Here is a 25,849-nt window from a genome sequence, read left to right as displayed (position 1 = left end):
AATACTGAATAAGTTACTAACATCTTGAAAAGATGAGAGAGTCTGTAGAAAAGCCCCGGTGACCAGCTGCTCTTGGAAGTGGTAGAGGTGCAGCAGCCTGTGGGCTGCGGCCAGGTCAGGGCTGCCCTTCAGACAGGACAGCCTCTTGTCTGTGCCGGTGCCCGCCTCTCCCGACTGCGTCCGCCAGCCCGCTCTGTTCGCCCAGGTGTGTGACCGCCTGTCGACATCGGATTTGTGGCCCCTGGTCCAGGAGTTTGGGGGGAGGAGGGGAAGAGTGGACCCAAGCGAAGGAGAAAGAACATTTCACGTGCAGGAGACATTCTCAGGGTCAATGCCTCCGGCTTGGCGGGGCCGTCTCCAGGGGCGATGACCTTCCTGCCGCTGGAGTCCAAGCCCTACTGGTGTGGAATGATGGGATGGAGTTTCCAGGAAGCTTGGGCCTCAGCTCCGTTCTCCTGCCTTGGGGATGACCACTTTGTGGTTTCCTCCTTCTGGTCTCTGTGTTTGACGTTAGGTTCCCTACAATTTGTAGACAGTGGCAGAGGCTGGGAATTCCCGGGCCTTACAAACACCCTTAATTTGTTTTAATAATCATTGGGAATAATATTTACTCAGTCTGCCTCCAAGGGGACTGAGGGCCCGTTTTTATTATAACCATATTGTAGAACTTATGGAAATTGTATGCATTGCTTTGCAATTATGTCAACATTCTGCTCAAGTCCTCGTGTTCTGCAGTTGGCAGGGCGGGGAGCTGGGAGCCTAGGAAAGGGGGGGCCCTCCAGACGACCCAGTCCGACGCAGGCACCAAGTGCCCGGGGCCCGGCAGCTCGGCTTCCCAAGTGGCATGGATGCTGGCTCACTGGCTGTGAAGTTGAAAGGGGGTGAACTGTCTCCCTCTGACAGAGGGGAGTGAGGTCCAGCGTCTCCACTCTGCACAGTGGCGGAAGCCAGCCCTGCCTCCCAAGCTGTGTGTGTGGTATGGAGAGAGGATGGCTGTGTCCCGGCCAGCAGAACTGCCGCAAGAGCGGAGTTTTTCAGGATGTAGAATCTGCCTTTGGGCCTGGCAGATGCCCGAGCCATTTCCCTCCTGGGTCTGATGATGGGGGTCAGCAGGAGGTGAGGCCTCCGCCTTGAGCTTCCCCGTGATCGAAGAAGGTGCTGGAGTTGTCCTGTGCAGTGGACGGGTGCTTAGGCATCATTCATTTCAACCCTCCCCAGCGGGCAGGGAACGAGCCTGGAGACTGCCCAGAGAGGGCCAGGACTTGCCCCAGGGCACACAGCACAGAGGAGGCAGAGTTGAAGTTTATGCCCCAGCTTCGGGCTCCAGGACATCACATCCCACCCCCATGAATGTCCACTCTGAGACCCTTGGACCCAGAGCTGGGAGGCTGGGGGTTTCAGGAGATGTGTCTGGCCCTGTCCTTGGCCTCAGAGGAAGAGCTCAACGTTTAGAATCTTCTGTTCCCATCCCCACCGTGTTTGTGAGTTACTTCCACATGTGTGGCATTTCCCGTTAGGACCTCACAGGAACTGGCTCAGGACGGGCAGGATGTGTGTGTGTTAATCCCTGCTCCACAGACGAGGACAGGAGGGTGAGGGGACCAAAGACTTGGCCAAGGGCACCCAGCATGTCCTTGCAGGGGCCGGGATGCAGTTCCAGGCTTCTGACTTCCTGCAGAGGTAACGGCTCTTCCTGCCCCTCCAGCCCCGAACGGGTGAGGGCAGGAGGGAGGGCAGTGGTCTGCCCAGGTGCCATCCTGCCTCCTGCCTCCCACTCTCCCCTAATCCCACCCTCCCCATCTTGGCATCTAGCCTCACTGCAATAGGAACCCAGAAGCTTCCAGAAGCTTTGTCCAGTCCTCTGTGTGGCAGGGGGCAAACTGGTCGTTTATATTTCACCAGATACCAGAAATGATGAGGTCAGTGTGACCTCTTTGAGTGGTGACAAGAACTCATGTTCCTTCTGCCCTCTCTTATCTGCCCCCAACTCCCATAAACATTCAGAATCGACCCCAGCAGAGCAGAAGCCGTGCCGCCTGGGGCAGGGGGTGTAACTGTCCTCAGACGGGGAGCATGCAGACCTAGGTTTGAGTCCTGGCCCCACTCCTTACCAGCTCTGCTGCCCCGACTCGCTGTGAGCCTCAGTGGGGGTAGAACCCAGGATAGCGCCCAGCTCCCGTGAGGAAGCAGCCTGGGGCGTCTCCAAGGCTCCTTGGCGATCTGGTTTGCTGGGTGACTTGGGAACTTTCCTTTCTCTGGAACCGTCCCTTGTGACACAACATTGGAAGAGTTCCCTCCTCAGAGATGACTGGGACCTGTCAGAGCCCAGAGGGGTGCCATGGCTGTGCCTGACTGGTCCCGCGTGGTTTTCCAGGGACACAGGACAGACGGAGGGAGGCTGAGACAGAGCCGTGGGCCTGGGCCTGCCAGGAGTTGTAGCCACTGAGCGAGGAAGCTCTGTGGGAGCCCCGGAGCGGGGGGAGCATGGAAAAGCTGACTGGGCCAGGCTGGGGAGGGGCGGGGAGGCTGTGGTTCAGAGGCTGCACAGAAGCTACACAGAAGCTGCACAGAAGCTCCATGCCTGGGAGGAGGCGCGTCGAGGCCTTATTTATTCACGATCGGGCTGCTGGCATTCACGCGCGCATGCACTTTCTGCAGGCGTCACCTCGGGGAGACCCGGCTGAGGGCCAGGCCCACAGCAGACGCTCCATGACTATCTGTAAATGAAGGAATTTGATCCTTACAAAAACCAGGTTGTCTTGACTCCCAGGCTGGGTTCCTTGAGGTTGCACAGATCTCTGCTGGTAGGGGAATGAGGAGGCAGCAGGGAGTGTAAAACTGCACAGACTTTAGATTTGGAATGACCTGGGTTTGAACCAGTCCCTTATCCAGCCATCCTTCTTTCAACAAACGTTGATTGAGGGGGCCTTCTAGGTGTCTGGTGCTGTGTGACCTTTGGCAAGTCACTTAACCTCTCTGAGCTTCAGTTTTAGCCTCTGTAAAATGAGGATATGGTAGCACCTGCCTTTCCAGGGCGTGTGGATGGGGTGAGAAGAAGGACTTAGAGCACGCAGCGTTAGAACCCGAGTCCCCGTGGATGACTGTGGCCGATGTGCTGATGGTCGGGAGGGGGGGCACTGTTGCACTAAGAGGACCAGGAGGGTTTGTGTGGACACACGAGGACCTTTCTGCTGTTGGTGGCTAGGAATTGGGACTAGATGTGGAGAAATTCACCCCTTACATCAGCATCACCTAGAACCCAGGAGAATGGAGGGATGTTTTGCTGTCCTTACCATTTTTCTTTTGAGCTCCTACTGTGTGCCTGGTTCTGCGCTCAGCAGTCTGCATGCGGCGTCCTACGACTCCGGGTGGGGAGCAGGGTAATTGAGGAGAGTTTCAGGGAGGGACTACTTATAGAGCTCTGGGCAGCATCCAAGGAACCAAAGGGGCTGGCATTGAACAGGGGGCCAACCTGTAGGTACATGGGGGAGGGGCAGGTGTTACCAGAACCCGGGAGAGTTAAAACATGACCAGGGGTCTCTGGACAGGAGCTGGGGCCAAACAACAGCACAGCAGGGAGGGAAATACCCTGCCCACTCTCTCCTTCTGCAGTGGCCTCCTCTTGGCCAAACCCAGCCAGAAGCAGGGAGCCAGGAAGCAGGGGATGCAGCCTATAGGGGTCCTCATCTTCCCAGGACACAGGGTGGATCTTGGGAGATGAGTATTATACACACACATTGCAGCACACACACACGATCTTGGAAGGTGAGTATTACATCCCCATTTTACAGCTGGACACACTGAGGCCTGGAGGCACAAAGAGATGAAGTAACTTGCTCAAGGCCACACGGAGAAGCCCTGTCTCAGTAGGCCCTTCCCTAGGACAGAGACCGGGGAAGGCTCAGCACCCTGTGGGCCATTCTTGGGAATAATTGTGAGCTCATATAGTCATAGGAGGGCCCCTTGGCATCCCCTGCCTTCCCCCCATCAGGCTACAGGCACTGAGCAGAGGTCCAGAGACGGAAAGTTCATTGCTCAGGGACACCCGGCAGTTAGCACACTCAGGATTGGACTCAGGTCTCCCGGATCCCAGGCCTATGAAACCTCTCCTTGCTTGCCGCCAGGGGCCACGCCAGCCAGGACTTCCTTCTCTCTGAAAGGCTTGGCAGGCGGGCTCCTGCAGCTGGACACAAGGGTGGACTTGTTCCATGGGATGGGGTTCCCCTAGGTCTGGTTGTCGGAGGCCAGGACACTTGGGGAAAGCCCAGAATGGGGGCTTGATTGTTTCCATGGCTCTGTTTGCATGAACCCTGAGCCCAGGCCTCGTCCGCCTCCCCCAGATAGGCCTGCGGCCCCCGCTGCCCTCCCCCCAGCTCCGGGCCCTCTCAGAGGCCCCGTTGTTTGCAGTGTGGAGTGGAAAATCCCACCCCGGCCTTGTGAATCATCCCGAGTCACCCGCTCAGGCTTCGGGCCCTGGAAAGAAATGGCCGCGTTTTTCCACTGCATGAACAGGCAGGGTCTCGGGTCGGGTGAGGGGCGCCCACCCTCGCCGCCCTGCTCACAGGGCGGTCCCTGAGCGAGGAAGAACCAGACCTGTGGCTGCAGCGGGCACAGGGTGGCCCGGCCCAGGTTGGTAGAGTGGGGCTGGCCCGGCCTGCGGCTGGGGGCTGGGCTGCCATGTCAAGGAGTCGGGCTGTGGGCTGACGTCACCAGGCCAGGCCGTGGGTCCTAGCTGGCACTTCGAGTCTGCTCCGCAGATGTTGTGGATGAGGTCAGATTCCAGCTTGGATGCCCCCGTTTCTGGGGCAGAAGAAATGCCAAGAGGGAGTGTCCAGGCCCTCCGCGGTGGCAGCCCTACCAGGGTCATGAGGGAGCTACGCCCACAGAGATCGCCCCTCCCTGGAGCCCTGCACTAGCCCCTCACCCCTCTGGGCCTTGGCCTTCTTCTCTGTGAGATGGGCATGGTCTCCCTTTCCTCTCCCACCAGATAACCTAGAGGAGGAAACCACCGTCACCCTGCAGCTCAGGAAGTGCCAGTGTTGGGCCGCTTCCGGAATGTTCATTTTACACAGGCCCACAGAAGGGGAGGGAGTTCCCTGGGTTTACACAGCTAGTCAGAATACACCTGGCCAAGATTTTCTGTGTGGAAGTTGCCCAGGATAAGAGAACATGTCAAATGGTTTTGGGTTGAACCCAGGCTCTGCCTGTGAGCTGTGTGCAGCCTTGGGCAAGTTGCTTTGCCCCTCTGAGCCTCTCTTTGAGCTCTCATCTATTAAAAGGGCTCGGTAACGATGACAATACCCACAGTGATGCTTAGCCACAGCCCCTGCATTTCCCTTTAATTCTGGGTCACGTGAAAGAACAGGGCCAAGGAGGGCCTTCTAGGAAGGGAAAGGCTTTTGCTCTTCCTGAGAAACAGATGTCAAGGAGGGTGCTTGAAATTTCACGCTGGGAAGCTTCCAGCAGCTTGCTTAACAGAAACAACAGCTAACTTTTTGGGCATTCGCTGTGTGCCAGGTACCAGGATTAGCACTTTTTACAGATTATCTGTCAGCTAGATGCTATTATACCCCACTTTATAGTTAAAGAATAAAACCTGGGAGACTGGAAGTTGCTTGTCCAAAGCCACACAGCTAGTAAGTGAGGATGCTCAGTGTGGACCGAGGGCCCCAGTGTCACACTGGGAGCAGCAGGGAGCAGACTGGCTGGCTCTGCATCTCAAACGTGCGGAACTGGACACAGGACGAGAGACGGTCCCCCGGCCCCCAGGCTCTGCATGGAAGACCGCTGCCAATTTGGCTCCTGGGCTAGAGGCTCAGAGGTGGCTGGAACTTGCCTGAGGTCACACAAGAGCCCCCTCCCTCCACCCAGAGCTCTTTTCAGCCACTCTGGGGCCTCGTACCCCTGTCTGCCTGTCTGGGTCTCTCTTCTGATTTTTATTCATGGATGAGAAAGCACGTGGTGTTCACAGGCCAGAACTGTGAACCGAGGCTGCCCAGCGTGAGGTCTGGATTAATTACCAGCCAAACCGGACTGGGTTTTCAACACTGATTTTAACTCTGGGCAGGAAACCTGGAATCTCTGCTGTTGATGGTTACTTGAAACAAATGAATTCCCCAGGCCTCACACATCCTCGAAAGCCTGGCTTCCTTCGAAGGCTCGTGTTCAGTTCTTCAGATCAGGCTAATCCTCATTCACTCCGGGTAGATGGGACGGTGGCTACTGAACCCATCGCAGAGGGGAGCAGCGGAGGACGGACGGGCTGAAGGGCTCGCACAGACTCCAGCCATCACGCGGCAGAACCAGGATTTAAACAAAGGCCAGCGCGTGGGTTAGTGAGTCTGCTCGGCTGCCCCCTTCCTGCGTGAAGGAAAGAGGCGAGGCCGGACAGGTGTTCCCTGAATGCCACATTGCTGGGTTAGGCCATTCTCCTGTGGGAAATGGGGAGTGGACCCGGCTGCGTGGAGGGCGGGAGAGGGGAGAAGACAGAGGCGGGAAGGAGGCAGAAAGGGCTTTTGAGGTTCTCAGGGAGCAGTGAAGAAGGGCTGGGCCAGGCTGTGGCCACTAAAGTAGATGAGACCTTTGGGTGACGATGGCTTACCAGGCACCGTGTTCCTCATTTACCGTCTTGCATTCCATCCTCACAATAATACTGTGAGGGGGGTATTATTGTCCCCATTTTAGAGGTGTAGGCTGGTTAAGGAAGTTGCCCAAACCTCGCTGGTAAGTGGCAGCACTGGGATTTGAACCCGGGCCTGTCTGATGCTCGTGCCCTTTATGCTACACTGCATCTCCGCGGTGCAAAGATGCCTGGTGTGACCTTGGACAAGTCCCTTCTCTGCTCTGGCTCTGCAGAGAACTTGGCTGAGCCCTGAGGTCTGTTGCTGTTTTATTTTATCAAACACTTGGCCGAGCCTTGGGGAGAGACAGATGACTCATATCCCATTAGCTCCTTTGAGGAGACTATGGTCTGGTGGGAGAGACAGGCTTCTAAGCAGACAATTCCATGAATAATATAGTAGCTTTTAAAGTACAAGGAAAGAGGGGAACTTGGTCCAAACTGGAGGAGTAATCAGGGAAGGTGTCCTGAAGAGGCGACATCCTAAGTTAGCTGGTGATAAAAGACGAGAGTGTCAAAGACTGAGAAATAGCAGCTGCAAAGGCCTGGGAGCCCCAAAGAGCAGGAGCTCCTCAGGCAGGGCCCTCAGTGAACTCTCTTCTCAGCCGTGGGCAGAGCTTTGGGACAGGTTCGTTGAATGAATGCTTCAACCCATCATACCCCTTGACACTGACATGGTGTTGCTTTCTCTTCAGGGTCCCCCTGGGCTGCCTGGGCTCCCTGGACCCCCCGGTGCACGGGGGCCGCGGGTAAGTGGTCACACACCATCTTTGGAGCTCTGGTTGGCTCTCTGGCCTGCATGCTCTTGAAGTCCCAGCTTTGCTGTGTGTCCTCAGGCTGTTTCCTGCCCCTCTCTGGCACTCAGTTACTACTTTGCCCAGTGGAAGGACATGGCACGGGACAGTGATCACCTCTTACAGGGTCTCAGTTATCCATTGTTGGTATGACTCTTGCAGCCTGGGGTGGAGAAGCGGTTTCTGCAGACCACATCTCCTGAGCTGATGGGCTTTGGTGTTTGTCCAGGAAAAAAGCTGACTTGGGAGGACATGGTCCTTGCATCCATCTTCCCATATCTGCAGGACCATCGTGGGGTAGGGATGCTCACATAGGTAACTGGATGGGCCGTGCCAGGGAGTGGATGAGCTCCTGGTGCTGAGGGGTTCAACAGGAGGCCAGAGGATGGCTTGGCAGGACTGAGGTGGCTGATACGCGTTAGCCTGAGCCTCTGGGTGAAAAACAGCTTCTACGTGCCTGGCAGTCACTTAATGCTGCCTTATTTGACCCTTCTTCCCTAGAACCCCCATGGGTTAGTATGATCATTCTCACTTTAGGGATGAAGAAACTAAGCATCTAATAAATGGCAGAGCCAGGACTGGAACCCAGGCTCTTAACCATATGCTGGGACCCCTCCGTCTTGGAGGGAAATCTGCCCCCTTCCCAAGAGGACGCAGACCCATGGCGCCTGGCATCTGTGCCCAGGCTGAATCAGCCTTTCCCACGCTGGGTGCCTGGCAAAGCCCTGGCAGAGATAGCTGCCTGGAGCATATTTTTAGCTCTGAGCCCAGTGGATGGTTCTGGTTATGTAATTACTCCAGCCCTCGTTCCCTCTAGACCTGGCCCTGTGCTCCCAGGCCCAGGGCTCAATCTGCTGTCAGCAGCAGCGTTTCCTTCTGGCGCTGGAGTCTCCCTGGAGCACGTGCCCAGAGCATGGGACCACAGAGGTGTCATGGATACTGCTCGCCGAGACCTCGCAGTCTGCGCCCAGGATGGGGCCCTTTGCCCTAGATTCCAGGCCCAGGCAGCCTGCCAAGGCCCCACACTCCTCCTGAGCCCTCCCGCCTCCGAACTCTTGCTCAGGCCGTCCTCTCGGCTGGCACACCCTCTTCTGCAAGCTCCTCCTCCATCCGTGGCTCGGATCCAGAGCCAGCTCCTTTCCTGACGACCACCCTTCTCCGTGGCACAGATCGCTTTCTAAAACACATCCGCCGCTGAACCCTGCTTGCTGAGCTAGGCAGGCGTGACCTCATTCCGTCTTCCCAGCCACCCTGAGAAGTAGGTTCCAATGTTATCCATGCTTCACGGGGAGAGGAAGCCGAGGCTCAGAAAGGTTCAGTTACTTTGGATGAAGTCAAACATAAAGTGAGTGCCAGAGCCATGATTTAAGGCAGATAGTCCGGCTCCAGAGCCCATGGTCTTAACCATCTATGCTGATTTTCTGTCTATTTGGCTGAGCCCCTCTGGGCCAGGGACAGGCCCTGCTTACTTCTTTTTCTTACCTGGTACCTTGCAGAGTGCTGGCCAAACGTTTGCTGATGAGTTCTGGTTTGGGGGTCAAGAACATTTCCGCAAGGAAGTGTGACCTTCACCAAGTCCCCTCCCTCTCGGGGCCTTAGTTTCCCCATCTGTAAAACATGGGATCATAGTCAGGCGACTCCGAGCTCTGAAATTCCAACGTGAGTGGATGACTCTCCTGACAGCCTTCTCTCTCGCTGTACACAGCAACCCCCACCCCATCCTCCTGTTTCTAGACTGGAAATTCCATAGATCATAAAATTCCAAAGATAATAGAATGCTGGGATTAAACAATCCCGCTTCTCTGCACAGATGGCAGTTCTGGGGTTTAGGGAGGGGTGGGGCCTCCTCTGAGGTCAGTGGTGTGCCCCTTCCCACCTTCACACGCTCCTGCAGCCCATCCGTCCATCCACGGAGGGACATTGGGGAATCCCTGGGCCCTGCCCCCACCCGCCTTTCTGGGCTGCAGCATTTATAGAATCGGTCTGCTTGGCTCCCACTCAACTATGTGCTTCGTTTCTCCGCAAGGCAGTGGCTGGAGAGGGGTGGGGAGGTGGGGGCAGGGAAGCAGGAAGCCCCCACCTTCACGAGCTGCAGATGGGGTAGCTGAGTGCTCCAGCCCACCACCTTTGGAGCAACTAGGGGCACAACGGGGGAGAAGTGGCCACCTTTGACCTCCCATAGCCCATGCCTGGTTCTGGGGTGCTGGTCGGGCCCTTCCTCAAACATCCCCGCCCAGTCTTTGCCCAGTTCAGGCTGAGGTCTGAGGTCAGACCCCAGGAGCCTGGGCTGAGATGAGCATCTGAGGTCTTCCAGATTCCGTAGAGACACGTGGGTCCCAGTCATTGATAGATCAGACAGACAGGGCACTGAGGCTGGGGGCGGGAGGCTCAGCGTGGTTTCAGGTCTTGACCCTTCCCAGGTATAGCCCTGTGCCAACAGACCGTGTTTGGTGGGGTGTTGGGAGGGGCTGATTGTTTTAGAGGGTGGGTCATCTGTGGCACTGTTTTAAGCCCCCCCAGGCTTAGTGAGCTAAACACTGTTCTTTCTAGATGTTTTCAGGGAAGGGGAGGGTTCCGTTCAGGCATCGAGGAAGAGGGAGGTGCCTTGGTTGGAATGTGACAGGCTGCAGCTGGGAAGTTGGCCTCGGAGAGGGAGGAAGGCAGCACGTTCATACACAGCTAGCCAGATGGGTCAAGAGGGCCAGGGGCCAGGGCGGTGTGTCTGCAGGCTGGTGTGGCTGGGGGACCGTGGGGCCTTTTGAGGTGCTTCTCCCCACGCCAGCCTCCCAGACTATGCCTGCCGGACAAAGCCCCTCAGGAACTACCCGACTCTCGGGGCTCTGTTTTTATGATTGGGCTGCAAGGCTGGCGTCCAGGGCCCCTGCTGGAGAAAGTGGACGTAACTGGACCCAGCTGTTGTAGCGGATTTGGATATGCCTGGGAAAATCCAGTGCCATGGTTGAGCCCCGAGCTCGAAGCCAACACGCCTGGTTCCGGCCCTCGCCTGGCCATGCTCTCCTGTGTGACGATGGCCAAGACTTGGACTCTCGGGCCCAGGCTTCCCAGCCGCTCCGTGGGCCCTGGGAGGTGCTGCGAGCTCGGAGCCTGCGGATCCAAGGGAGAGCTCTGGCCGCGTGTTGGGGCCACAGGGGGGCTGTGCTTTTGTCCGGGGGGCCAAGCGTTCCCTCATTGAACCCTCAACTCCACAGGCTCACACACAGTCCAGCTGGAGCCTGAAGGGCGGGAGGTTCCTTCAGGCAGGAGGGACCCCCAAAGGTCCCTGAGGGGAGGTGGCACTCGAGCCAGGTCTTGACGGAGGGCTGGGTTTGAGCCGCAGGATGGGCGCGGTAGGCATGCCCGGTGGTGGGAACAGCGTGGCGAAGCAGCGAAGCTTTGAGTCGAGGAAGCAGCTGGGCAGGGCTGATGCGGCCAGCTGGAGAGAGGGCGGAAAGGGGGTAAAATTCAGCTGTTGGGGCTTCTCCGCTGGAGTCACTTCTGAGGTTGAGCTCTAGTGCTGTCCCTGAGCAGCTGGGTGACCCGAGAAAGTTATAAGCCTCTGAAGACTAGCTTCCTCATCTCCAAAAGAGAGACAGTGATAGCTCCGATCTTGTGGGTCAATGGGTACAGGGAGCTAATGAACGGGAAGTGCTTAGCCCAGAGCCAGCACCCCGGCCCGGCCCGGCACTGCTCAGGTTGGTGAAGGGAGGAGGAGCCGGCTGGCACTGCTGTAGGAAGCGAATGGCCCCTGTTTCCCTCACCTCTGTGTTTCTCTTCCCTTTCAGGGTCCTCCTGGGCCTCACGGGAACCCAGGCCTCCCCGGCCTTCCCGGAGCCAAAGTGAGTGTTTGCTGTGGGATTTGGGGAGGGCCTTGGAGTGGGTGCTGAAACTAGGGCCGCATGTGGGGTGCTTCCTAGGGGCTCCTGGTGGGAGGTCCTCAGGGTCATTGCAGAGCGTCCACCCCGGGCCACAGGCACCCACAGGGCGCCTCCTGAGGGGCAGGCCAGTGCCCGACGGGGGCACAGTGAGGAGTTAGGAGTTTAGCTCCCGGTTGGGAGGGACGTGGGGGAAGGACGGCTGGAACCAGAGCCCTCAGGGAGTAAGAGGAAAGGTCTTTGGATGCTAAAGAGGGAGGGCCTTGAGTGTCCATCTTGGGATGTGAGGTCCTGCGACGCGCCCTGGGACACGTCTGCTCCTGAGCTGGAAAGGGGTGTGGAAAGATCCTGTGTGAGAAAGATCACTGGATGCCATGGGGAGGGGGACTGGGTGGGGGGACCCCAGCAGAGGCAGAGGGCCCCGGGGGAGCCAGGGACAGATGAGGCTAGCCAGGGCCCGCGTGGGGCTGCGGGAGGAGGGGAGCAGGGCGGAGAGGACTTGGTAATGGACAGGGGGCGAGAGGTCATGCCTCCTGGTGTTAGCCTGGGGACTGAACCCGGGAACCGGGGAGAAGGACTAAGATGATGTTGTGTCTGCGAACCTGGAGCCCAGGCAGGTGGAGATGATTCGTGGACAAACAGTCTGAAAGTCAGGAAAGCTCCGAGCTGGAGATGGAACCGCGGGGGACGGCTGGCATAGGGGTGCCACCTTCCCCAGGGGACCTTCTTGGAGTGCCCCAGTTAACTTCGAGATGAGACCACAGAGACCAGAGTGGCTGTGGAAGGGGATTCCAGCCCGGAGCGCCGCAGCCATCCTGGGGCAGAGACAGGGCCGTCAGGGCGGGGGGTTGTGGGAAGCAGGAGCTGGACCAGCGCTGTGTAGGTCACTGGGAGAAGCCCTGAGGAATGGCTGCAGAAATGGGAGGAGGGGCAGGAAGAGGCCAGGCCAGGGAAGCCAGGAGCCCAGCGACTGTGCTGAAGGAGGTGGGGCAGGCGGGCAAGGGCAGAGGGACTCCTGGTTAGAAGGCCACCCAGCCCAGGCTGTCATCTGTGGCGTAGCCAGGGGAAGAGCACCTCTGGGCTTTGGTTGGCCCAGGCCAAGGTCACTCCTTGTTAACCCAACTGTAAGGCTGAGTGGCTTAAGGAAGCCATGAACTGACTAACCCCAAGTCAGGCAGTGATTGACAGCTGAGCTCCTCTGGCCCACCAGCTTGTCTGGGAGTTTGGGACAAAGATCAGACCCAGGTAGACCTGGATATTCGAATATATGGCACGAGAATGCTGGTGCAGGGCCACGAGCCTCAGCCCCTCTTGGTCATGACTCCGGCCAGGGCGGGGCTGGGGTCTTTCCCTGGAAGGTGAGCACTGAGGCCGCGGGAGCCCAATGCCCAGCAGCTGCCTGGAGGGGCTCTGGGTTTTAACTGGCGAACACTGATGGTAATAACCACCATATATTGGACCCTTACTGTGCGCTGGGCACCATGCAAACTCTTTATGTAGCATGTCTCATTCGATCCCCACAAAGATCTAAGAGATGGGTAGAGATACTGTCCATTTACAGATGGGAAAATGAGGCTCCGGCAGATGAAGACACTGTCCTCTGGGAGGACCGGCTTCTCCTCCCTCTCTAGAGGGCCTCCTTGGAAGACTTCTTTTTCGTGGAAGCCTCAGGTCTTCCACAGCAGGATGCTGAGAATGGCAGCTGTTTTGAATGGCCAGGTTAGCTCAGGAACATACCTTTCTGGTCTGGGCGGCGAGGCAGGTCTTCCCCGGGGCTGGGAAGATTGGCCTGAGATCTGAAGTGCTGCGGATAACTAGGCGAAGGGGCAGGAGGGCTGGGGAGGGCAGCAGCCTTGTAGGGGGCGATGAGACTTTCGGAGTTTGTGCAGAGCAGCAAGAAGACACGCAAAGGTTTTCGGCAGAGGTGACATGATCAGATGAGGTTTGCGAAGGCCGCTCAGGCAGCTTGAGAAGCAGGGCCCGGCTGACGGTTTGCTGTGAATTACTCAGGATTACTATGGGCCCTCGGGCACCGGGGGAGGACAGGCAGGTGGGACAGGGCACACTTGACGGCCTGGGTGACTGCTAGCAGAGCTGGTGGGAGCCGAGGTGGAGACAGCCTGACAGGGTTCTCAGACCTTGGACGCCAGCCTACCTTTCCCCTTCTTCTGATGACTAAGATAGGGCATGCTCAGTAAGGAAAGTGTGGGAAAGTCTAGGAAGTATCAAGAAAATAAAATCTAGCCTCCTACAGGGGTCCTGCCTAGTGATCAGCACTGTATGTATTTTGAGCATCCTGTGTGGGACTTTCCAAGGCAGACGTTATTACCCCCATTTTACAGATGAGAAAACTAAGGTCCAAAGTGGCTAAGTAACTTGAGTCCCTAAGTGGCAGAAACAGAATTGACCCTCTACTGCCTGACTCCAAAGCCCATACTTTTAGCCATAAGGCAATTCAGTTCTGCAGCTTGCTGACCTTCTTCTATGGATTAAGCAGTACATATTAATCAACATGTATACAGATATAGATGTGTACACACACACACGCAGGATACAGATACATGAGTAATGTAAAATATGCCTTGCACATAAGTGCTGTTATTTTATTAATGATCATCATCTAGAAAGATTGAGCCAGTTCATGCTGCTGACATTAGAGGAGGGTATTTTAAAAAGATAAGTCATGCCTTGGCCAGTTTTTATCAGTGGTTAGAGCGTCGGCCTATGGACCAAAGAGTCTCAGGTTTGATTTGGGTCAAGGGCATGTACTTTGGTTGTGGTTTGTCCCCTGCCCTGGTTGGGCTTGTGCAGGAGGCAACCAGTTGATGTGTCTCTCCCACATCGATGTCTCCCCCCCCCCCCCACTCTATCTGAAGATAAATGGAAAAATATCCTTAGATATCCTTGGGTAAAATATTAAATAAATAAAAAGAGAAGTCATTATTATTTTCACTTCACTTCATTGGTCACCTATGAGAAGAAAGAGTTTCTTCTTGTTTTCCATTTGTCTTTCACCATTTATGAGCTTGTTTATTTTGGGGGTTGGGATATTATCTTTTGTTCTTGATTTGTAAAAATTATTTATGTTTATATATTAAGGTTATTAAGACTTCATCTACCTTAGAATTATTTTCTAATTACTCTTTTCCTGTTAAGAGTACTCATGATGATTTTCACAAATGGAAGTGCTTTTTTTTTTGTTTTTGTTTTTGTTTTTATCCTCACCCGAGGACATTTTTCCATTTTTTGTTCAGGTAGAGTGGGAGGGAGAGAGAGGAACAGAGAGAGAGAGAAAAACATCGATGTGAAAGGGACACATCGAGTGGCTGCCACCCGCACAACCGACCAGGGCCGGGGACAAACTGCAGCCGAGGTACGCGCCCTTAGCGGGAACCGAACCCGGGTCTCTCAGGACTGCAGGCCGACACTCTAACCGCTGAGCCAAACTGGCCAGGGCAACTTTTTGTGTTTTTTTTTTACAACAATAATTACTTTCACTGACCAGGAGCTTATAATACGTCAGATGGTTTGGAGAGGGCTCCACCCATATATAAAATATATGTTTATTTACTTTTATACTTAGACATTTTATTCCCATCCCAAGATCAGATAGGTATTCACTTATATTTCTAGTCATTTTGTAATATCATTTGTACTAAAAAATTTAAACCATCTGGAATTAATTTTCATTAAGGGGTAATATGAGGTAGGCCTCTAATTTTATTTTCCCTCCAATAGTTAACCATTTATTAAATAAACTTTCTTCCAATTGCTACATGATAGGTCATAGTCTATTTCAGGCCCTTCAAATATGTTTTATTGCTATTTGTATTTCTTATGTTAGAAAATAACATTTTACTATTTTATATTATGACATTTATTGTCTTTATACTGTGTGTGTCTTCCCACCCCTGTTCTTTTAAAATATTTCTGGCAATTTATTCTGTCAGATATACTTTATGTTCATCTTAATAATTTCCCTAAAAAACCCTCTTGGGGTTTGATTGGAATAGTATTAAATGTGCATATTAATTCATGAATCAACATCTTTAAAATATTAAGTCTCCCCATTTGGTTGAATTTTTAAATGTCTTTCCATAACTTTTATGGTTTTTATTGCATAAGCCCTGCACAATTCTTATTAAGTTTATACTTGGAAATTTTATATTTTGTTGTTGTTATGAATAGAATATTTTCTCATTGTATTTTCTAGCTGGCTCTCAACTATTGAAGAGAACTGTTGACTTTTGTATTTTTGTACTTTTTGTGTTTATTTTATAACCATGCTTTCTACTTAATTATCTTATTAAGTCTAACAGTATTTCAGTTAGTTCTCCTAGATTTTCTAGACAGACACTTATATTTTTTGCAAAGAAGGAAATACTTTTGTCTCCTTTTCCTCAACGGTTAGTAGTCTTATTTGTTTTTCTTGCTTGATTGCATTGGTCAGAACTTTTAAACACATGAAATAGTAGTAGTGATAGTGAGAAGCCCAGCGAACCTCCAGAGGGCTGGGGTCAGATCTCTTCACTTCCTAACCCTACCCGTAGAACAGGAGCTCAACATAGTTCCCATTCCCATTATGTTGTAACATTTATGGTTTACGACATACCTTTCCATTCATCTTCTAGTTGTTTAAGGCTCTGTTAACTAGTCCAGGCAGGATACTGTTTTCTACACAGAGAAGAAAGGGGGTCACACAGTCTCATGGGCTGGAGAGCTGGGTTTGGCAACCAAGTTCTTGTTCTCACCAGGGTGTAAACAATTAATTAAAGTTTATATATTCCTTATATCTCTTACTGGGGAATTTGCAGGAGTATGGCTGGGAAGACATACGGCCTTTTCCATTTCGGAAGTCACACTTCACACGACCAAGGTGCCTGGAGCATTTCTTGAGCTTTAACTTCATTGGCTCCCCTCCCAGTCTTCCTCCAGCCTCAGTTTAGCTGTAGCTCCTGTTAGGGATTTACCCTCAGTTCCCCTCAACTTCCTCCTGGACTCCACTTCTGCAGTATATTGAAATATAAGGAGCTTGGGCTCTCAAACAAGACTGCCCGAGTCTAATCCCATGTACTAATTGTATGACCTTGGCCAAGTTACTGATCTCTGTGTCTTAGCTTCCTCACGTGTGAAATGCAGATAGGGGGAGTTGCTACCACATAGATCGACGTGTGGACAGCTTGGACACGCACTCAGTAACTGTTAGGCTTATTACTGTCATTACCCGTCTCTCTGGTTTCTCCCTCAAGGGCATCCCATGGGCAAGCCTGGTGTCTTGTTCCGCACTGTGGCTGGCTCATAGGAGATGGTCCATGAGGATCTATACTTGTGGATGTCCTCAGGCTGGGATTGCATCCCGATCACTGTACTGCTGCTGAGAATGCAGACAGAATCTCTTAAATAACTAAAATGCCCCAGGTAAGAACCCCAGACAAGGGAGTAAGGTTATCATCTCTTTGGGTCTCAGTTTCCCCTTTCATAAAATGACGGAATGGGATACATGGAGGCCCTCTCTGAAAGCTTTTTAAATGTAAGCCCAGCTCCTTCACCAGCTGTAGACCGAGGTGGGCAAGGGTAGTGGGGAGAGCTGCTGTCCTTTTTTGGCCATTGGAATCCTGGGTAGCCCTGGGCCTGGCCTTGCATCATGGACATAAAAGGTAGTGAAGCTGGGCTGGTGAGCAGCAGAGGGTGGGAGGGTGTCAGAGGGACAGCCACATTGTGATCCCAGAGGGCGGGCTCTGCAGAGGTGACTGGAGGGGCCCAGGTGAACAGAGAGCTGGGGCCCTACCAGGGAGGGGCTGCCTTTCAGCCTGGGGCAGCTGGAGGGTGTGGGAGAAGTACCCAGGCTTCCCATTTGTAAACGAGAGCTATAAACTCAGACCTAGTAACCTTCCCTCTTACCTGTGTGTCATCCCAGGCGGTGACTCAGCCTCTCAGAACCCTGGTTTTGGTCCTGCGTTGCCTCCAGTGGGTGTTAAGAGGACTAATGGAATTGCTGCATAGAGAGGGCCTGGCACAGTGTTGGGCACGGAGTGGGTGGGGAATAGAATCTGTGCCCTTCCCTCGGTAAAATCCTATCCAGTTCGGAATGTAATGATTTCTTGTGAAGAGTGACTGAGTCAGGATTTGGAAGGTCTGGGTTCTGACAAAGAAAAGAACCAAATGGGAATTAATTAAAATTGACCAAACCACCCCTCCCATGTGTCCTGTTCATTATCTCACTGGCTTCTTGCCAAGAAATCTGGAAAGCTGGCAGGTGTGTGTGTGCATGTGTACAAGTGTGTGTATGTGCATATACCCATGTACACACGTGAGTGTGTGTATGCACCTAAGTGCATGAGCCTGTGTGTACTCATGTGTGTGCACGCACCTGTGCGCAAGTGTGCATGCAGCTCTGTGTGTGCATGCATAGGTCCATATATGCATATATGCCCTGTGCACATGTTCTTGTGCATGCATGTGCCCACGTCTGTGCATGTGTGCTGCACAGCCCCCATGTTAAAGGTGAGAAACAGACTCCAGAGCAGTGAAGAAGTGCTATGACTTGCCTGAGATCCCACTCTGAGACCCTGGCTTCACCCCAGGACTTCTGACTCAAGGTCCAGCTGGGAGAGGGAGTGTGGGAGTGAGGGTAAGAGGCAGGGACTGGGGGCTCTTGGAAGGTGACATCAGGGTGGACCGACTTTCCAATGGGCTGTTTGCTGAGTAATTTAACCAGGTTGGGCCAAATGAGCAGGCCCGCAGCCAGGAGCACTCTTTCCAACCCTGTAGGAGACGCAACTAATGAACTGTCTGCGGGCCCTTTCTCCGAGCCCCATGCGCTCAGCAGCCAGAATCTTTGCAATGGGGACACTCCCAAATGCTAAACACAAAGGGTGCTTGTCTCTGACTGCGAACCTGCTGCTTGTCTGTGTCTCCCTGATTTACAGCCCGTTCTAACCCGTCTTCAGGGTGCTAGTCTGAGCTCTGCCAGCACCTCATCTTGGGGCCTTAGACTGTCTCTTTGCTTCTCTCTTGGCCTGCTTCCCGAGTATGGTATGGGGATAATAACGCTTGCCCTGCCCCCTTCGTCGGGCTGTTAGAATCCAGAGAGGTGAGGAGTATTGCAAACTCTGAAGGGCTGTGCAGATCGTGCGCTAACCCTGGGTGATTCGAGTGGTGTGCAGACTGGAACATGGAACTGGGTACGCCTGTGTGTCTCTCAGAAGCTCTGCGAGGGCTCGGGAACCAGCCCGGAGGCTCTCCCAGCCACTCGCACGTGCAAGGTCGCGGCACCTGTACGTAGGCCCCCGTTGGGGAGGACACGTTCAAGCTGCATCTTGAAGAATGTTTGTGTTTGGCTGAGGATGGCTGCAGAATGGTTTTCTGGGGGGAGCGGCTGCCTGTGCGAGGGCCTGGCAGCTGGAACGTGCAAAGCATGGCTGAGGACTGGGCTGTGGTCTGGGGACGGCGCAGAGGGGACCCTGCCTGTGTGTTTGGCTGGTGGAAGGAAAGTAAAGTCTGGGCAGGATGGCTGGGACCAGATGACCAAACACTTGGACACCAGAGGAGGGGTTTGGACTCTGTCATCATGCCATCAGTGGGGAGCTATGGAATGTGTTAGAATCTGGCGTAATGGAGCTGTGTGAGGGGGTGGGTGGGAGGGTATTTAAGCGTGGGACAGGGCTCAGAGCAGCGTGTGGGGAGACATCAGCGGAACTGTTTCTGTTTCAGGGACAGAAAGGGGACCCAGGGCTCTCACCGGGAAAGGCCCACGATGGGACAAAGGTAGGTCTCCAGGGACCCCAGAGCTCAGGGAAGCGGGGAGCAGACAGTAGGGAAAGTGCTGTGCTCTGGGTGAGCCCCCCTGGGCTGAGGAAGTCTGGAAAGATCAGCGCTGGTTGGGTTTTTACCTTGAAGTCCTTCTGCCTTTCCCAGCACCAAACCCAAAGCCATTTCCTGCTGTCTGCTGGGGTGGCAGCCACGACAACCCCCAGGAGATTTTGCCTAAGGACACTTTCAGTGAATGTCCCTTTGCCTTGAAGCCCTGCGTGGCTTTCTGTAGGGCCTACTAGGTGACCCTTGGCATCCAGAAGCTTCTTGGTAGCACTTGCCCAGGAAGCTTCCAGAAAACATTCAAAGTCTCCTCTGATGTTGCTGATAGATGGGTCTGTAAATTCCTGGGAGGTGGGGAGGGAACGAGCCAGAGAGTCGGGGCTCCCTAACTCAGAAGGGCTATGAGGCCAGAGGTTCCCCCACGGAAGAGAAAGCACGTAGGTCTAAGGACTCACCTCCACCGCATACACAAATCAAGGGGCCTGGAGGGAGTGCAGGACGTTTGGGAACAGGAGAACCCAGAGCTCCAAGTAAGGTCCCCCATGTTTCACACCTCCATCTGCCAGAGGACACGTTCCAGTGTGTCTGGGTTCCTTCCGGACTCAGCCCAGGCACCTGACAGGCAGAACACTACTTCTCAACCTAGCCTCCTGTGCTTGGACACAGAGAAGTGTCCTTTGATTTCCCCGAGTCACGGGTGGCTCATTCCTTCGCATCCTCACTGACAAGTTTTTTCATTCGTGACCCTGGGTGTACATGTTCACATACCCTCCCATCTGCTCCTCATTAGAACCTTATAAACCAGGGCAGATGGGCCCAGCTGGCAGACGAGGACACAGGCCCAGAAGTGGGGGGCTTGCTGGAGGTCACACGGCTGGCCAGGTGCAGAGCAAGACTGCTATCTAGGTCTAATGAGGTCCAGGGGCCCCGGCTTCTCTCTCTCCTGGCTTGTCCGTTCTCAGGTCTTATGGTGGTGGCAGAAATGCCTCCTACTGGCGACCACTGTGCCCAGCAAGGATGAGGAATACAGAGAGAGAGAGAGCTTATTGGAATGAGACAGACAAATTACATGCCTCCTGGGACCGTGGTTTTCAAGCAGTGTTTCTCAAATATTTAGCAGCAGGGCCCATTCCCGAATGGTATCCTGTGCCAAAGTCCAGTAGGGAAGACTCATCTAATGGAGTGGCGGGGTTAGGTGGGGAGGGGCTGGGTACCCTGCCCACTCAGCTGCCATCCCTCTGCCTAGGGCCCCCGTCTCCTCTGAGGCCTCTGGGCCTCCACGAATCCTGCTTATGAATGACTGGCCGTGAGCGGTCACACTTTTGATTTACCGAGTACCTCTACCCCCGTTCCCCCAGCTCACCCCCTTGTCTCTGTTTTGCAGGGCGACATGGGCGTGCCTGGGCTCCCTGGGAATCCAGGACCTCTTGGACGAAAGGTACACCTTGGTTTCGATGCTTTGCCTTGCTCAGTGGGCTTCCTAAAGCAAGCAGGGTCGTCTGGCAAGAGCACGTGAACAGCCAGCCCCCACCCCTCCGCCTCCCCCCAGCCCCAGCCCAGCTTCCTTGGACACAGGGAACATTGGCGGGAGGTGAGAGAGGTTTGTGGGGGTCTGTGCAGCATCTTGGCTTGGAGCAGGTCCCCCTACGTGGTTAATGAGCTATGACAGGAAGTGGCCCTCGTTCGCTGTCCTTCCTCTAGGGGTCCAGCTGCTCCTGGGAGGCCTTCCCGAGGAGGATGTGAGAGGTGGAAGGAATGGTCAGAGCCCGGGGGCCTGTGTTGCCTTGGGCTCCACCTCCACCAACTGAGTGGCCTTGGGCCTGCGTATTCCCTCCCTGAGCTCAGCCACCTAGATGGAGACAGTAACCCCTCCCTGGACCACCTACTGCCTGGGGCTGTTGGCCTGCAGCAGAGAAACTGGGAGAGTGGGCTCTGGGGTCAGGCAGACCTGGGCTGTGCTGCCAGCTCTTCTGGTTCCTAGCTGTGTGCCCTCGGGCAAGTGTGGAACCCCTCTGAGTCCACAGTCCCCCCCCCCGGTACGCTGTAGGGGAGGCAAACGCTCCGTGAAGGCAGAACGTTCTCTCTGCCTCCTGAGCTGTCCTGCTGCCCCCATCCATCCCTGCTCCAGTTGGGGGAGTTGCCTCTCTGAACGCCCTTGGGGGAAAGTCTGCCGTTTTCCTCGATGTGGGTCTCTGGCTTACAGCGCCCCTGGATTTCTCCCCAGCTTCCCAGCCAGGGTCCATCATCCTTCAGACTCAACTCTAGTTGCACCCACTCCAGGAGGTCCTCCTGGAGCCCCAGCCTTCAGGCCAGGAGCCCCCACTCTGCTCAAGCACCCCTAGCTCGTCCGAGCTCATTTATTTTCACCCCGAGTCCAGCCTTATCAACCAGGCCATGCAGGTCTGGCTTGTCACCTTCCCCACTGAACCTAGCACGGGGCTCAGGGCCTGCGCGTGGTAGGTGTCCAGAACACAGGAGGAGGACGATGCAGGCCAAGGGCCAGCTGCTTTTTTGCAGGGCAATTCCCCACTGCTGATGGGTTTCCCCGTGGATCCCTCAGTGTAGGCCTCTGTCTTCAGCTTCCGCCCAGGCTCCCAGCCGCGGCGGCAGCGTCCACCTCTCTGGGCCATTTGGTTCTCGTCTGGACAGCTGCGGTGCCTCTTGGCTCCATCCTGCCCTTGCTCAAGGGTCCCCATGGCACAGGGGACTGGGAGCATCGTGTCCCTCTCACCACTTCCCTTAGACCAGAGCCTGTGGCTGGCTGTGAGCGGGGGAAACATGGGCTTCCTGGCTCAGAGAACACAGAAGGACTCCCTCTCCCCATTCACTTCCCCTCTGGGCTCCATCACTTGCTGATGGATGAGGTGTGAGTGGAAAGTCTGCTTCCAGTCCCAGCTCATAAAGCAGCCGGTGGTGGTCTCGCTCCGCGTGGCGGTGGGAATCGAGCAGAGGTGGCGGGAGATGGGAAAAAAGACTGGCCTGGCTCAGGCCTGGGGTCCAGGGCTCCCTGCTCTCGGCCCATGTCCAGGGAGGCCAGGAGCCCCGACCACTATGAATCAGCTCACCTGAGTGGGGCGGGGTGTCTTGTCAATTGAGGAAGAGCCTCTGCGGGGCTGGACACTGTTGGGCCAGGCCATTGGCACCCTCGGGCTGGCCCAGGCAAACACGGAGCAGCTCGGTCTGTGGCAGCCTTGAGTCACCTGCTCTCGAGGGTGGTGGGCAGAGCCTGGGAGCACTCGGGTTCCCAGGGCTGGGGAAGGAGCACCGCAGGACGGCAGCTGTGCCCGGACTCGTCCCTGTTTGTAAGCAGCCTCTCTTCCACAAACATCTTCGGTGACCACAGTGGCCACTTGGCCCTGGTCCTGTGGGGGGACTGTTCTGCCTCATCTCATGTGGGGAGCCTTGGGAGGAAAGGGACCCCGGGAGGTAAAAGTCAAGCTCAGCGTCCTCTTTGCTCATCGGCGTGTTGAATTTTGGTGGCACCTCAGAGTGGCACCAATAATCCTATTCATTCTTTTATTCGACAGAATTGATGGAATGCTCTCGGCCAGGTGCTGAGCTGAATGAGTGGACACAATTCTTGTCTCCCCGGGGCTTTCGTTCTTGTTGGGGGGAAGACAGACAATAAAAAGAAAAACAGTAAAAATAGGAGGTATGTCAGAAGGTGGAAAAGGCTGTGAGGAGAAGCAGGCAGAGAAAGAGTTTGGGTTGGGAGGGTCCCCATGTTAAGCAGCGTGGCAATTAGAGGTGACGTGAAGAACCGCTGCTCCCCATCACTGCTGCGTCTCGGCTGCCTCCAAGAGGTGAGGCGGCCCGTGCCCCGGCACAGCCGAGAAGCCAGGCCCAGAGTGGTTCATTCGTTCGTTCGTTCATTCATTCTTCCGTTTGTTCATTCATTCATTCTACCAGTCATTCAGCAAACATGCACCTGTGTACCAGGCCCCGTGCCAACAACGGTATTAAATGCAATTGAGGCCATTGAGGGGCGTCGAGGAGGGAGAAGTCTGCGGCCGTGGTTCCCAGCCCTACACTGTGTTAGGATCCCTCGGGAGCTCGGGCCCCGCGCCAGGGATCCTGGCTCAGCTGGTCTGAGTGGGACCCGGCACAAGATTCTCACGTGCAGCCAAGAATGAGAGCCGATGGTTTAATGCAAATACCTTTCAGGGTCACTAAGCAGAGCTGGGATTTGAACCTAGGTCTCTGACCCTCAGACTCTTTCTCTCTCCACTGCGCTGAATTAAGCAGCTTCTCAAATCAGAGCGGGCCCATCACGTAGAAAAGGGACTCCCTGCCTGAGGTTTGTGTCTCTGTATCCACCTGCGACACTTGCTGAGGAGCTTTGCTGAGCCAAGTCCTGGGGCTGGGTAGGTGCACAGACCAGGTCAGATGGACCAGGTAGGTGCACAGACCAGGTCAGACGGACCGGGTAGGTGCACAGACCAGGTCAGACGGACTGGGCAGGTGCACAGACCGACCAGGTCAGATGGACCTCGATGGAAGCCAGCTCTGTCCCTTTCCTACTATGTGAGCCTGGGCAAGTGGCCTCATCTCGCTGAGCCTTGGCTGCTTCATAGAGTGGTTGGGGGTTCAATGAGATGTTACATCCCCAGGACCTGACACAGGGTGTTAGGCACTACATGGGAGGCACTGCATATGTATTTGTTAAATGAATGAATGAATGATCACGGTGGTCTTGAAGAAGTGCCGAAGGTCTTGCCTCCTGCTCCCATCAGACGTTGCGCTTCGTCACCAGTGAACCGCCCTCTGCTAGCCAAGTTACAGGACACCATCTGCACCTCGGGAGGGCGGACTCCCGTGCTGTCCCGCGTCCGACTCTCCTCCCTTCTCTCCTGTAGATCAGTGCCTCTCGAGCGGGGGTGACTGTGCCCCAGGGAGCAGTCAGCAATGTCCGCAGACATTTTTGGTCATCACAGCTGGGGGCGGGGTGCTGCTGGTTTCCAGGGGGTAGAAGCCAGAGACGCTGTTAAGGACACTCCAATGGCAGGGCTGCTGCACCACAATGCTTGCCCGGCCCGCGGTGCGGTGGTGCTGGGGCTGAGCAGCTGCTGCGTAGAATCCTCCCTCCGTCCCGTCCTGCCTGCCCCCTGGTGCTCGTCCCTCCTGCTGCCCTCACCCTGCCCACGAGCCCTCCCTGTGCCACCCCCGTTCACCACCGTCTGTGAGAAGCAGTGATAAAATGGGAGGGCAGAGGGGGTCATTTGGGAATGTTCTGGGTGGGGGGGTGTGATTGAGGCTGCCTGAGGTGATCTCCTGCCTTTTTGCAGAACTGCCCTCTCTGCTCGCATGTAGCACCCCTCGTTCCCTGCTGAGCCCCTGCCGGGGAGCTGCTCCGGGCTCCTGAGGTCCCTGCCCACTGCCGTTCTCGAGGTCCAGCTCCCCTCTGCTCTCCAGCCCGGCTCCTCCTCGAGCCTCAGTTTACAATGCCTGCCCCTGTTGGATGCCTCCACTCTCCGGGCACTCAGTACTTCTCCCTTGTGCCACCTAATGTGTATTAACACCCGTGACCTCGTCTAGAAGTTGCGGAGTGAGTTTGTTTCATTCACCGGTGTATTCTTAGCACCTAACACAGGGGAATGAATGAGCCATACAGAAATTGCACCTGCCCGCCGTGATGTCTCCAGTCCCCACGGAGCAGAGTTTGGAGTCAGATACCCGGCTGTGCCGTGATGGTCGTGACGGACTGTGATTTTGGACAGGCCCCACGTTCCGAATCCTGTCATTTCTCAGCCAGCAGGGTGCTCTGAGAGACCAGCCGGGGCAGCGGGGGTCCAGGGAGGGCAGGGACTTGCCCAGCATCATGGAATGGGTCCTCCTGCCTCTTGGCATGTTTCGTCCTTGCTGATCTTTTCTGTTAAATGGTCTCTCTGTCCTGTTGATTGCCCCGCGTGGCGTGGTGGTGTGAGCGGATAGGGAAGCGCTAAGCAAGTAAGGTGAGTTCCACTTTATTATAGAAGCCAGGGCCCCCTACAGGCTGAGGTGGAGCCTGGGTGAACATGTCGGTCCCCAGGACCCCCAGGCAAGGACAGGAACCCCCTCCTCTCCCTGCCCGAAGCCCAAATAGCATCCCAGCCGGCGGGGAGTCTGTCTGCAGCAACAGTGAGGTGATGTCTGGTTTCTCCTTGTGCGTTGTAAGCAATGATTAATCTGGCTCCCAAATCAAAATATAGACCGAGCCCTATTATAAACACGGGTCCTGTGGAGACCCGCCTGCTAGGCAGCCGGAGGCCCGCTGCAGACTCCGTGGTCCCTGGAACTGTCCTGAACATCTGCTTGCCCGTTCAGGCACCGATCAGATCGCTGCCCGTCGGTCCACCTTGTGGTCAGTGCCTGCCCTGTAATTGCTGGCCCCTGGAGAAGATAATGGTTTAGATGGTCGCAGGTCCTGGGGCCCTGTCATTTGAAGCTATTTGGCTGGCCCCAGCTTGGTAAACACTGTTGAGGTGCTTTCAGGGAGCATAGGAGCCTCCCGCCCACCCCACCCCCACATGTGGCTGTGCTTTGTCTGCTCCCGTCCAGCCAGGAGAAACAGGTATCATGGCCATGTTCAAGGCCCTTTAGGCTCCATGGGTTGGGACAGGCCTAGAAACTGTGGTCTTCCAAACAAAGCCCAGCCCAGCCGATCTAGGGTCCTGGGGAACAATCCAGGCTTGGCTGTAACTTGCTAAGCAACCTTGGGTAAGTCCCTTCCCCTCTCTGACCCTCAGTTTCTCAGCCTGTCCAGGGAGAAA

At 55.2% G+C, this 25,849-nt stretch overlaps 1 protein-coding gene across 1 annotated transcript in view; it reads left to right on the top strand.

Annotated features, from left to right (window-relative positions):
• COL27A1 (collagen type XXVII alpha 1 chain) overlaps positions 1-25,849 on the top strand; it is a 128,079-nt gene that overhangs the window by 10,904 nt on the left and 91,326 nt on the right. Inside the window, exons 4-7 of the mRNA XM_036261231.1 lie at positions 7,315-7,368; positions 11,196-11,249; positions 18,999-19,052; positions 20,485-20,538. Coding sequence (XP_036117124.1) covers positions 7,315-7,368; positions 11,196-11,249; positions 18,999-19,052; positions 20,485-20,538 — 216 coding nt within the window. The remainder of the gene's footprint in view (positions 1-7,314; positions 7,369-11,195; positions 11,250-18,998; positions 19,053-20,484; positions 20,539-25,849) is intronic.

This window comes from Molossus molossus, unplaced genomic scaffold (genome assembly GCF_014108415.1).
Source record: "Molossus molossus isolate mMolMol1 unplaced genomic scaffold, mMolMol1.p scaffold_m16_p_14, whole genome shotgun sequence".
Lineage (NCBI taxonomy): Eukaryota > Metazoa > Chordata > Mammalia > Chiroptera > Molossidae > Molossus > Molossus molossus.
This window is presented reverse-complemented; position numbering and strand designations above follow the sequence as displayed.